This window comes from Leuciscus leuciscus (assembly GCF_965113295.1).
Source record: "Leuciscus leuciscus genome assembly, chromosome: 20".
Lineage (NCBI taxonomy): Eukaryota > Metazoa > Chordata > Actinopteri > Cypriniformes > Leuciscidae > Leuciscus > Leuciscus leuciscus.
Window position 1 is genome coordinate 7,961,456 of NC_138744.1, and position 13,606 is coordinate 7,975,061.

The 13,606-nt window shown below is 37.3% G+C and overlaps 1 protein-coding gene across 2 annotated transcripts in view; it reads right to left on the bottom strand.

Annotated features, from left to right (window-relative positions):
• The window catches only part of osbpl10b (oxysterol binding protein-like 10b), a 51,022-nt gene that overhangs the window by 14,502 nt on the left and 22,914 nt on the right, over positions 1 to 13,606 (bottom strand). For both annotated transcript variants that reach the window (XM_082149327.1, XM_082149328.1), the window contains one exon: positions 1,823 to 1,969. In XM_082149327.1, coding sequence (XP_082005453.1) covers positions 1,823 to 1,969 — 147 coding nt within the window. The remainder of the gene's footprint in view (positions 1 to 1,822; positions 1,970 to 13,606) is intronic.

Consider the following 13,606-nt stretch of genomic DNA (forward strand, 5'->3'; position numbering starts at 1 on the left):
ATATATATATATATATATATATATATATATATATATATATATTTATATATATATATACACACAGGACTAACAATGGGCAGGTGGACACAATAATTTACTAATGTAAACGATAGACCCACACTAGGAAACTAGGTCAACTAAGGAAGACATGAAATGACCACAGGAACTGGGAGCACAAAACAGAACATAACCGTGACATTCTCAATCTGTGTCCGAGACTGGACAATGTCCACGCAAGACTACAATACATAGAAAGAAGTATGAGATTGTGGAAATGAAGCACAAAGTCTTCATTCCAGTTATTACCTGAGCACTGTCTAATAGTAACACACATTTGTTTCTAAATTAAGACACCTTATACTGAACATTTAATATTTTTTAAATAAAAAAACTCGACTCTATTTTAGATCTGTCAATCAATTAAAATGTTCAATTGTGATTAGCTGCATACTTTTTCGTTTATTATTTCTTAAAACTGCACCGGAAGAACTAAAAATGCAAACACTATATAATACAAACATAATAAAAAATATATTAATAAATAAAAGTCAAGTCAAGTCACCTTCATTTATATAGCACTTTTTACAATACAGATTGTTTCAAAGCAGCTTTACATTCATAATAGGAAATGAATGAAGCAAAGATTATTTTGGCTATACAGCAGCAGCTCTAGGTGAAAGTCATTGTCTAGCTTAAGTAAGTTTTTAATTGATTCATTTCCGTTGTAAAAATCATTAGTTATTAACTTAGGGGCCGCTTACACAACACCGTTTTCAACTGAAAACAGAAAACTTTTAATGCATTCTGGCCGTTCATTAACACGACAATGGGGTTTCAAAGTGCAAGTTTTTGAAAATGGGTTTTGAAAGCGATACCGTTATCATCTCCATGTAAACTTCAAAAATGTGAATCTGTGAAAACGGTGATGGCATGCATACTATGGCACATGCGTATTACACATTTAGTCTATAGGCATGTGTGTTTTAATGAGTATGTGTGCAGGCGCGTATTCTTTCTTTACAAAGTTATATCGCCAATTACTTGTCTGGCACGCATAATACAGCATTTTTGGTCGTTTCATTTTGATTCCCGTTCACACGTTTTCATCTGTACAGAAATAAAAAAACTAATATATAATAAAATATTTTGATGTAATAAAATGATATTGGTATAAATTTTACTGGTAAATAAATTCATTGTGTATTCCAAAACATTCCAAATATCTGTGTTTATGGCACACAGTGTGGGTTTTTGTCAAAATTTCCTAATCATAAAAAGCTGGAAAACACCATCATTTGTTCCCTGAGATTGAGAACAGATAAATAGTCTTGAGTGGTTCCTGTTTGTATGAGAAAAGGAAGAATGATGTATACAAGTACGGAATGCCCGAATTCTTTCAGTACCATTAACTTGATGATTAGTTTGGGTGGGACAGCAAGTGTGTGTGTGTGTGTGTGTGTGTGTGTGTGTGTGTGTGTGTGTGTGTGTGTGTGTGTGTGTGTGTGTGTGTGTGTGTGTGTGTGGCCTGGTAAACCCTACATTATGGGGACAAAATGTCCCCACAAAGAAGATAATATCTGAAATCCTTGTCCTTGTGTGGACATTTTTCCCCATGAGAAAAACAGCTTATAAATCATACTAAATGATGTTTTTTGAAAATGTAAAAATGCAGAAAGTATTCTGTGATGGGTAGGTTTAGGGGTAAGGTTAGTGTAAGGGGATAGAATATACAGTTTTTACAGTATAACAATCATTATGTCAATGGAAAGTTCCAAGAAAACTTGAAAACCCAACGTGTGTGTGTGTGTGTGTGTGTGTATACCCGTGTGAGGTCCATGCCCAGTTTGAGTTGAGACAGCAGATGAAGGATGATGCTCCTCTGGTCATCCAAGACTCCGAGGTCTTCCTCCTCATTATCTTCTGTGTCTGTGATCTCCTCGCTGGAGTCCACCGATTCTGGGCTGGAGTTCTGCAAATCACACACAGGACAATTTACAAATCTCACAAATCTCAAATCTCCTGTACAAACATCACTTGTGATTTACCATTAAAAAAAATTGTTAAGCCTTATTTCAGGGCACCACATCTGTGGCATGCTATGAAAGCCCATATCCACCACAAAATCAAAATGGATACTAAGGATACGTTCACACTGTACGTTTTTTGGATTTGACAACCACATATACTCACAGGTAAATTGTAAAGGTACATGTAAAATTGTTGAAAAAAAAAAAGATTATATCAAATGTTATATCAAAAATGTATTTTCTCTCTCTCCAACCTCTTTGGTTGCAAGGCAACTGTGCCTTTTTATGCAGTATTGGTTGGCTAATGAAGTTGGTACCCCCTGCAATCGCTCATGCAAAAACCTTACATTGTTCCTAATGCATAATGTAAAGAAGTGTTCCAGAAGCGCCTGCCCCAAAGCATCATGGGAAGTGCATAAAAAGCCCCTTCCTCTAAGGGCTCTACGTAGATAGTGTTGAAAGATGAGCGAAGCAGATCACATGATACTCTCTCAGTGGATCACTCTTTTTTTCTATTCCAAGGCACACAAATGTAAGTAACTTTAGGGGCAGCAGATGGGATCTAAATGGGTTACGATATGGTTAGACTGTAAAGTAAAACAGTAGGGTTTTGTGGGCTAGCCGTAATCCCCGAGGTAACACTTACGACTGGGCACATACCATTGCCCGTGGCGTTATGGCTAGATTTTATTAGATTCTCTTGCAAACCATTTATCATCTTTTTTTTTTTTCTCTCTCTCTTTCCTTCTGCATTCTCTAATAATGGTAAAAAGGGAATATTGTGTTCCCGGAAAAAAGTACGGGAGCTCATTGTGCAGGATGGAACGCCCTCATTTCGAGCTGCAGCTGAATATTTCATAGAACAAGAGCAGAGCACTTTCTCCTTCCCTCTACGACATCACATATATGATTAAATAAACACATGCGAATGAGGTCACATGCAAGGCCACACATCCAGCGTGACCACAAATCTATACACACAATGCATCATCAATACTAAATACAATGTTCCATGCTGGCATGTTGTTCAATCAGCTCTGTATATATCCCACTGTCCTTGTAGGCAAAGGATCATGTCAAGGACACTCGAAACTATTCATTTGTGTCCTCCTCTCTCTGTGGAGGTTCAGTTGGGTGGTTTTGTTTTGTTGGACTGTTTGGTAGCTACAGTAACTAGCCAAAAGTTGGATGCAGAAGCTTTTTATGCAAATCAAATGAAAGCTAATTAGATACGCAGAGATTTTAAAGATGCAGCGAAATGAAAGAAAAAGCAAGGGAAAAGTACTTTGATGTTTCTTCTAGAAAACAACTAGATTGAATGGAAAGAAAACTGAGGAATCTCACGCGTCTCCTTTAAAGTTTCAGAAGAGATCTTAATGTACCATATACCGAAGTCATTGATCAAAAGCCAGAGATTTCAATATAAACTCAAGTATTTCTCATCAAACTGTCCTTAAGACAATTGTTTCCTAAATTTATCCTATATACATTTACTTTATACATACATAAATCATATCTAAAGAACACCATTTTGTCTCCTGAGCTAAGAGAAACCTCTGACTCTGAGCAAGGATATTTTCCTTCATCAGTCTTTTGCATTGGCTAAAAACTGGCACAACAATAGGACTAATATGAAAACATTACAACAATGAATGAAGTTTCCAACTTTCCTCACTCCCAGCAATCCAAAGGGATTGCTCTCTCTCACCAACAGGATAAACATACTGCCCTAATGATTCAAATGAACTCAAACTTACATTCATTTCAGAGCTGGTTCAGGTATAGGTTCTTGGGTGTTCATCTCACAGTTTCACTGTGGTGGTCTCGACAAAACTCTCTCTTTCACGATCTCTCACTAACTCTGACACTCTTATCTCGCTGCCCAGCTGTCCCTGAGCTAAGGAAGCGCTGCTCCCTCCCACTTTGCCAACCTACACACACATCTCTCTCTCTCTCTCTCTCTCTCTCTCTCTCTCTCTCTCTCTCTCTCTCTCTCTCTCTCTCTCTCTCTCTCTCTCTCTCTCTCTCTCTCTCTCTCTCTCTCTCTCTCTCTCTCTCTCTCTCTCTCTCTCTCTCTCCTCTCTCTCCTCTCTCCTCTCTCTCTCTCTCACGCTGCTTCCACACCACAGGTCTCTTGAACTACAGCTGAACTTCATGAGTTTGTTTGCTCAGGATGGAGAATAGAGACATTGCAGCGAATAGATGGAAATCATGACTGGTAAGCAGATTAAAATTGAGACCCCCATATTGTCAGAGCCAATCCCAATTTCACCTCTGCCCCGCCCCCATTATGATGCAAACAATTGTACTACTTTTATATGCATCACCTCTGTTTCTCAGAGCATGCACACAATGCTGAGGACAAGTGTAGTTAGCTTAACATGCTGGAAAAAATTCACTACAATTTCAGTCTGACTAAAGACAAATTATTAAAACTGAACTTGTCAAAGTTCCAGTCATTCCAGTTTTACCTGCAGTCATCAAACATCCCCTTTAGTTACTGTGTCAGTACTAGTCAACACACCTGCACTAACCTGAACATTTACAAGTCTCCAATAAATAAATAAAATGTGACACATTGAGGATGTACTGTAATACTTAATTAAAAAAAAAACCATTTCGATAGATTCACGTGATGGCAAAGCTGAATTTTTCAGCATCATTACTCCAGTCTTCAGTGTCTCATGTTCCTTCAGAAATCATTCTAATATGCTGATTTGGTGCTCAAGAAACATTTCTTAATATCCAAGTTGAAAACGGTTCTGCTGATTAATATGTTTATGGAAACCATGCTAAAAAAAATGTTCAGGACTATTTGATGAATAGATGGTTAAAAAGAACAGCAATTATTTTAAATAGAAATTTTGTAACATTATAAATACCAAGCTCTGGCATGAAACTTTAGTAAGCTGATAGGTCCTTAACTCATTTGGTAGCGATCACATCATCATAGCGCAGCTGATTGGTTGCAGTTGCATCAGCGGCCAATGAGCTGTGGCTCAACACTCAAATACTGGTAGTGTTGCGGTTAGCAGTCTGCAGCACACTTCCAGAAACCCTCCACCTTCCCCAGCTCCACCTGTATAGATCTGCTACGGGGGTTAATTCATGTATGTTACATGTGCAGCTACAGCAGCATGTCTTACTGTACATGCTTACAGCAATGTCTGTGAATGAATTGGCAGTAACAACTCTCAGCACTTGCTCTGCAGCAGAAGCAGCGTAGCAGATCTATTCCACCAAGAACAAATACATTACCATTACCAATATCTATTACCATTATCATGCCAATCTCTCAGAGAGTTGCCATGACAGAAAGGTCTTTACTGTAATTTTTTACTACTTTAATGCATCCTTGCTGAATGACATAATTAATTTCTTTCAAAAAAAAAAAAAAAAAAAAAAAAAGATTCACTGACCTCAAACTTTTGAATGGTAATGTATAAATTCAAGTGTCCCAGTAAATGAAACCCAGTGTTCGTCATGATGTTAGTACAGTATGTTTCAGAGTGTGATGTGTTCAGTGTAATTTCAGATGATGTGTTTAATCCCCATGTGGTCCCATGACATGGTCTGATCCGCACATGACTCCACAGGGACCTCCTGAACCTAGTGTGTGTATGCGGGACGATGTTCACAATGGAATACTAGAATCCTGCGAATACTGCACAGTATACACTGCATACTGCCTACCATTTTATTTAAAAAATATTATGTGAAATAAGCGAAATAGTATGCTATATAGTAAAAATACCTTTTTATATGAAGCCCACACATAATCTCAGAAAAAGAAAAAACGGTCTATTTACATACAATTCAATTTTCTCTAAAAATGTCTCAACTCTTGAGAGTGCAATCAAATCATGACTGACATTATCAATTTTCATTGGTTTTAATAATAATAAAAGTCAGCCAAAAAAGGTTATATTTATGATCTTAAGCCTGAAATCCTAGAATCAGCACAGCCTCAGTGTGTGATGAGCAACAGAGGAAAGAAAAAACAGGGAAGAGAAAATGAGAAAATCCCTAGTCAGAGGATTAACTGTGGACCGTATAGACTTCACATTGGTATGATCTCAGATTATACTATGCTATGCATTTTATATATAGCAGAAATAAAGGGTTCACAAACACAACCCAAGTACAGCTCTGGCTCCAGGCTTCGGCTTAGCATACAGAGATGCTTTTTACACAGAATCCAATTAGCTCTCTTACACACTCGACGGAATACAGTGGGGTTCAAAAGCGTTGGGAGACACCTGTGAAAATGCTAAGACTTATAAAATAACCACTTATAGGAGACACTGTTTGTGGAAACCTTCCTTTTCAGGGCCCGATGATAAAAATCAGCTGACTTTGGTCAGGTGACCTGACATCATGTTAGAGCTCTTGAGAAAACTGCACAGGGTTGTGGGAACGCAGTGTTTTAAAACAGCACCGCCTTCATGAATTAATAATCAGCGGCAGCACGTTGTCTTCAGGGACACGGTTAACGTGAGTGCCTACGCACTGAGGACAGGATGAAACCACGCTGCTCAGACAAAGAGCCTTTAATCAGCTCTACCATGTTGAATTAAAATAGCGGTACAACTGACTGTAGAAACAAGCAGATCGCAGGGGTGCAACACAATGATCATGAACAACACAAACGCTAACACAGAAGTCAAACCATTTGAATTCACCATTCCAACCTTATCCAAAAATCTATATATACACTAGTAGCATTAAATTGAAGTGTACAAATAAGGATAATAGTAATAATTTATGGCCTGGTTTCACAGACCGACATGCATGACTAGGCTTAAGCTTTCTCTGTGAAACCAGGGCTATAAATCTTAAAACCAACTACAAACTAAATGTTACCTTTTACATTTTAAAATATGATTACAATATTATTTTACACGGTTAAAATAATAATATCAACAATAACAATAATAAAATAGTATTACAATATTATTTTACATTACGTTGATAAATTAATAATAATAATCATTTTAAAAACAAAGTAAACTACAAGGTACATTTTACTTATTACATTTTACATTGTACATTACAAATTGTAAAATAATATTTTACATTACACATTACATTATTTTACTTTTTTACGGTATTATTGATATACACTGGTAAAATAATAATGATAATTTAATTTAGTGCCTCATTTTTTAGTGATTAATTATTGCCAAATTTAGTAAAATATTACAAGAAAATGTACTCAATCAAATGCATTTTTAAAAGATCATTTAGATATTAAAAATGGCAACACTTTACAATAAGGTTTTGTTTATTAACAATAGTTATCTACAGTTAACATGAACTAACAATGAACAATACTTCTACAGCATTTTTAACCTTAAAGGGATACTTCAGGATTTAGCATTAAGCTTTGTATTAGTAGAAAACCTGTAGTATTTTCGAATTACCAGAAAACCTGTAGTATTTTCGAATTACCAGAAAACCTGTAGTATTTTCGAATTACCAGAAAACCTGTAGTATTTTCGAATTACCAGAAAACCTGTAGTATTTTCGAATTACCGTGCTTTCCTCCCTCATGTCCCCCTGAGATGAGAGATTTATGTATTTTTTGTCTGGAAAAAATCCTCCGATGACGCAAAAATCGTCATTTTGCGTCATCTGAGGATTTTTTGGCCGGAGGCTAAAGACTACAGCCAGTAGGAGGAGCTGTCCCGCATGTTTTCAACCCGCCCATAGAGGGTGGGATCTCACTCACAGAATGTACACAGTGTTAGCCGTCTTTCTTTGGAAGCTAAGCTAGCAGGCTCTTGTTCCGTGGAGAAAGCTGAGTAGTAGGAGAAAGCTGAGTATTAGGGATTACTATCCTCTTTTTCCAGGACATGTCCGGCCGTCGAGATCGTCCAAAATGTCCGGGATTCGGCTTTTGGTTTCTGCATTCGCCATTCATTGTTTACATGCACACCTTTTGTTTCAATCGAACTGAATTCATTCCGATTGGTGAATCTGAATGTAGAGTTTATGTGAACGCTAAACAAGTGATCGGTTGATGTGCGTTTTACCATTGCTAAGAAAATTCCCACTCCTCCGTGAGAGATACGAGATCGGTGCATCTCAGTAATCACGCCACCGGCCTCGCGCCGTTCTCCCGCGCCCCTCAGCCTCGTCCTGCTCGCCACAGTAAACATGATGAATGGCGACTGTAGAACGCAAAAGCCGAATCCCGGACATTTTGGGCGATCTCGAAATACCGGGCAAACTCGTCACGGAGTCTCACTAGTAGCCTAGCCTTCTTGTTTTCAACTGCGTTCCCTAACCGGTAGGCGTGGCTTGGGCGTGGCCTCCTAGGGCAGCGAAGCAAGTGCATTCTGGGAGTTGTTGTCTTTCATCCACATAACCCAAAAATACATTTTCTGGCTTTTCTCAGTCTAGAAAGCTCCAAATTCAAAAATAATTTCACATTTCTTCTACATAAATGACCTATTTTAAATACACATTCATCTTTCCAGAGGTGAAGGATCCCTTTAATGTTAATCTCAAAATGTACTAATACATTTTTTAAATCAAAATTGTTACTAACATGAACATAAACAAAGATTAATACATGCTTTAAAAAATATATTGCTCATTGATAATTCATGTTAGCTGAAGCATTAACTAATGTTAACAAATGAGACCTTATTGTAAAGGGTTACCAAAAAAAAAGAAAAAAAGAAAAAAAAAGAAAAGAAGAACAAACACTGTAATAATAGCTAGTGCTTGTGGGAGTTTAAAGGGGTCATGAACCGGCTTTTTACAAATTTTTATATTGTTGTCCGAGATCGACTTATGACGTTCGCTTGGTTTTTACATTAAAAAACATCAAAATGAATAAGTAATAGGCTATTTTCTACCCTGGTTTTGAGCCTAGATCCTGAAACACTCGGTTTTTATGGGCGTCGTGACGCATTGAAGACTTGGAAGTAAACGCCCACTGCTATGACTGGATAACAGTTTTGCATATTATAATGAGTTTCATCATGTAATGCGCAAATCGGTGGGTGGGGCTAAACAGGCAGTGTTGAAGTAGGCGTTGATCATCTTCGGCGGAGGCGGTGTTTGATACCCTTTGACGTCATAGATCCCCACTTTGAAAAAACTGTCGTTCGCTGTGCCTGGTGTCAATAAAAGCTTTTATTGGACTAACAAGGAAGCTTTCAGTTCAGAAACTTACAAGATATTCTTATTGTATGATGACCCATGTCAAAAGCTCAAGGAAAATTAGATTTCTCAGTTCATCACCCCTTTAACTACAAAAACGTCATTAATGGATCTTGAATCAATGTCTGCATTCTTGTAAATCAGAACTACTATACCAAATCTATAACTTAGTTATGTTTCCATCCCCACTAACACCTGTCTAAGCTGTGGCCCAATGTCTGGTGAACTGAGTCTGACCATTTCCAAGAACACAAATTCAAGTTCCTGAGAGTGTTACCTTTCTGCCCCAACAGTGACAGATGTTTGCCTTCTTCTCACACACACACACACACACACACACACACACACACACACACACACACACACACACACACACACACACACACACACACACACAACAGCTCACCCGAGAGACACCAAACACCCATACAACACACCAATTTGAATCTTGACAAAGATCTGCACCGCTGCCTCTCCTGTCAAACATCTGGGATCTGCATGCTTGATGGGCCACGTCTCAAAGCTCGGTTTTGTTTTTCCGTTCCCTGCAGTTTTGCTGGCGTTATTTTCCTCTGACAGCACAGAAGAGAGAGCTGTCAGACCATGAACAGACAGACAACGCTGAAATCTCTCCCTCCCTCTCTCCTTTCTGAGCTGAGACTGCTGAAAGCCTCATTTCAATCCCAGAAGTCCCAAAAATCCAATAAAAATGTTGTCTTAAAAAAAGAACCAGTTAAACGCTCTGTGTACATTACACAAACCTATACACTTCCTTCCCAGACAGCTTTATTCAGCCGTGACCGCTAGTCGTGACTGCTTTCCTCTGCGGTTCACTTGCAATCTTCAATCACAGCCATTTTTTTCTGCACTCTGCCTTCCTCTACTGGATATTATGAAGAAGTACAACCATTCTAATAAAAAAAACAATAGGCAATCTGCCACGAGAGATTGTTTTATGTTTCATTTACATCAGAGCAAACACAATCTGCAGGTATTTAAACACGCAAAGGTACATATTTGTCCATTAAAAGACTCAAACGAACACGTTGGCATTTGGCCAGCAGAAGTCCCGTCGCTCAAATCCCGAACGCAGCCAAGATTTATAACCTCTCGGGCGGCACTGTTGTTTTACAGCATGTCTTGCTGTTTCTGCATTCAGAGAAGAAGAATCACTGGGGCGGCTGCTGAATAAATCGCTTGGCTAATCATTTGTTGTGTCCCCTCGATATCCTTGAGCAATCCCTGTGAATTTTAAAGTGGTATGGCTGAACTACCGGCCATGCGATTCTCATTGGGAGGGTAGCTACTCCATCGACTCATGGCCCCTGTCTATCAAAAATAATTAAATTATCTCAAACTCATGTAGAATAAGTAATCGTACATTCTGATGAGTCTACTTTAATAAGAAAGTAGGATAACCACAAAATCGAATTTTAAAGGTCAAGGTCAATGCATTATAAATGTTATACAGCAGTTAGTTCTGGTCATACTGTATAACAAAACGGGACTGTTTTAAATACAAATAAAATATCTGGACATAATGTATCTGAAAGGACAGTTGTAAATATTAAAGGGATAGTTCACCTAAAAGTGAAGATCCTCACACTCATGTCGTTTCAAACCTGTATGATTTTTATTTATTTATCTGTGAAACACAAAAGAAGACCTTCTGAATAATGTATTATTCACTCTTTTTGATTACAATTAATAGGGAAATTTTAAGCGCCAAAAAGGAGGCAAAAGCATCATTTAAATTTTGTCAGGCGAAACACTTTTGACCTCAGTTTTTTACTTGAAATACCCCCCAAAGATTTTAAGATACAGTATTTCAATAATAATTGATCAGGTTCTCTGATTTAGGATAATGGTCACATGACATGTACATAACAGAATAAAATATTTCTGATTTTTTATATCTTCCGGTATTACATTGATTACGGTAATAAGTTTGTAAATGATTGCAGGTGTATGCTTGGAAACACATGACACTGATAAAGGGCTTAACACGAAAAAAAGGTTTGCGCATCTTGCACTTTTGCAATTTATTTGTGGCCTCTGGACAATCAAATCTTGTGAGCTTTTTGTCCAATTTCCGTGTGCGGATCTTTTTTCTGATTTTTAAATTTGATCTTTTTTTTAATCTTAAAATTATTTATTTGACATTTTATGATTTAATTGATTATAAGCTTGTCATCAAATCACAAATGAGTCGACTCAAATAAAAAAATTATTTGTGGATCATACTTCACCACTTCTTATATGAACTATGAGCTATTGAGAGATAGGGTGGATGTCAAGTTTTCCACTGAATAATGACTTAAGTTTTGGTCTTTTACCTCACATAAAGTCTGAAATATTGTTTATGACTTCTATAGTGCATTACAGTATGTCCTTTAAGTTCTTATTCACTTTTGTGATGGAAATGTTTTATGTAATGGTCTCAGAAGTGCAGATGTGCAGAAAAGTGCAGACTAAGGATGCTCAGGTCAAAGACCATGTATATCTATATACATCACATACTAGACATACCCCAAAAGTGCTTAACACAGTAGAACTAACAGTCATATGATTAGTGATTAGATCAATCACAGTGAAGAAGACTTCATTCCTGCAAAAGGTCTCCTTTTGTGTTCTGCGGAAGTCAGTCAGTCACATGGTTTGACTTTGGAATGACATGAGGGTAAGTAAATGAGGACACGGTTTTCATTTGTGGATGAACTATTCCTTTAATTCCCACAGAAGCTGAAGTGGCTTTTTGGAGATGGCAATCGCATTACGCAGCGCGAAGACTCCGGATAATTACGTATCTCCAGGGCTACAAAATCCAAAGTGTGATAAAGATTACCAGAGCACTCCTGTGTGACGCGGACACACAGCCTCCAGACAGCAGCAGAAACTGTAAATGCACTGCACTTCCAAAAAAAGGAGGCTCTTATATGCAGTATGATGGGATTGATTGATGGGGCTCATATGAACTCATTTCAGACCTCAGATATCAGCATATTTCACTGTCTTTGCTGGTTTCATGCCTAGATAATCCATGAGCCATGCAGTCGATGCTGATGTTACATATATAAAACTGCATTGGTGCTGGATGCACCTTAAAATAACTAAACTATATACATACTGTGCATTTGTTTTACACTTCAGCATCGTGATATCATCTTTTTAATATTCAACAGTGCGAACTGAGTGATTTAAAGGTTTAATGATATGAGTCACAATGTTAAATTAATTAGATGCATTATACCGGGTATATCAGAGAAAAAAGAAAACATTGCACAGATTCTGTCTGTTGCATTCTGGGAGTATGTTCATCTTCATAGGGTGCCGATTTAATGACAAGCACACACAAAGCAACCGCAAAAATGAATTAGCTCCCTTAAGGCACACGCTCACACACAAATTAACCCGTGTTTATGCATACGCCACGCAAACAAACAGTTGCACACTGTTACGCCGAAGAAACAGCAGCCCTGGCCTCTCTCCAGAGGAACGCAGGCGGATAAAAGGTTTCCAAGAGGGACGGGCTGACTCATTCAGGGCTCCAGAGGGATTGTGGGTATCCTCAGTCACCCGCTACAGATGCTAAAACTAGAACACGTCCAATTAGTGCTCCTCTTTCACTCCTTCGCTGCAGAAGTCTGGCAGGCGTGCGTACAATAGCGCAGCCGCGCTTCTGAAACTTTTCAAAGACATGCCTACTCTACGGGAGACTTTAAATGAGTCAGAGACCATTCTGATTTTTATGGGCTATTATCAGATAAGCTGAACAGATCCCGGTGACAGATTTTACCCCTGAAAGATCATTTCCCTTTAAAAGTGATAAGCAGCGTGTCAGAGCTGCCAGCTTTAGAACGATAATGATGGGTGTAATGATGACTATATAGCAGGGGTGTTTTCTTTGAGGCGGCGAGGGAGAAAGTGCTGCCTCAGAAGTTTAGATGAAAAAACTATTAGCAGTCCAAAAGCAAAACGAAATGAATTACGTGACCAAATAGTGTCTAAACTACTCATTTACTCAGTAACGATGTCTAACAGTGATAAAGTTTCAGGCAGCATGTAAAATAAAATAAAATAAAATAAAATAAAATAAAATAAAATAAAATAAAATAAAATAAAATAAAATAAAATAAAATAAAATAAAATAAAATAAAATAAAATAAAATAAAATAAAATAAAATAAAATAAAATAAAATAAAATAAAATAAAATAAAATAAAATAAAATAAAATAAAATAAAATAAAATAAAATTAAATAAAATTAAATTAAATTAAATTAAAAATAATAAAATTAAATAAAATTAAATGTTGCTCAAGAAACATTTATTATTATTAATCTTCGAAAACAGTTGTGTTGCTTAATATTCTTAAGGAAACTGTGATACATTTTTATAATATAAAATT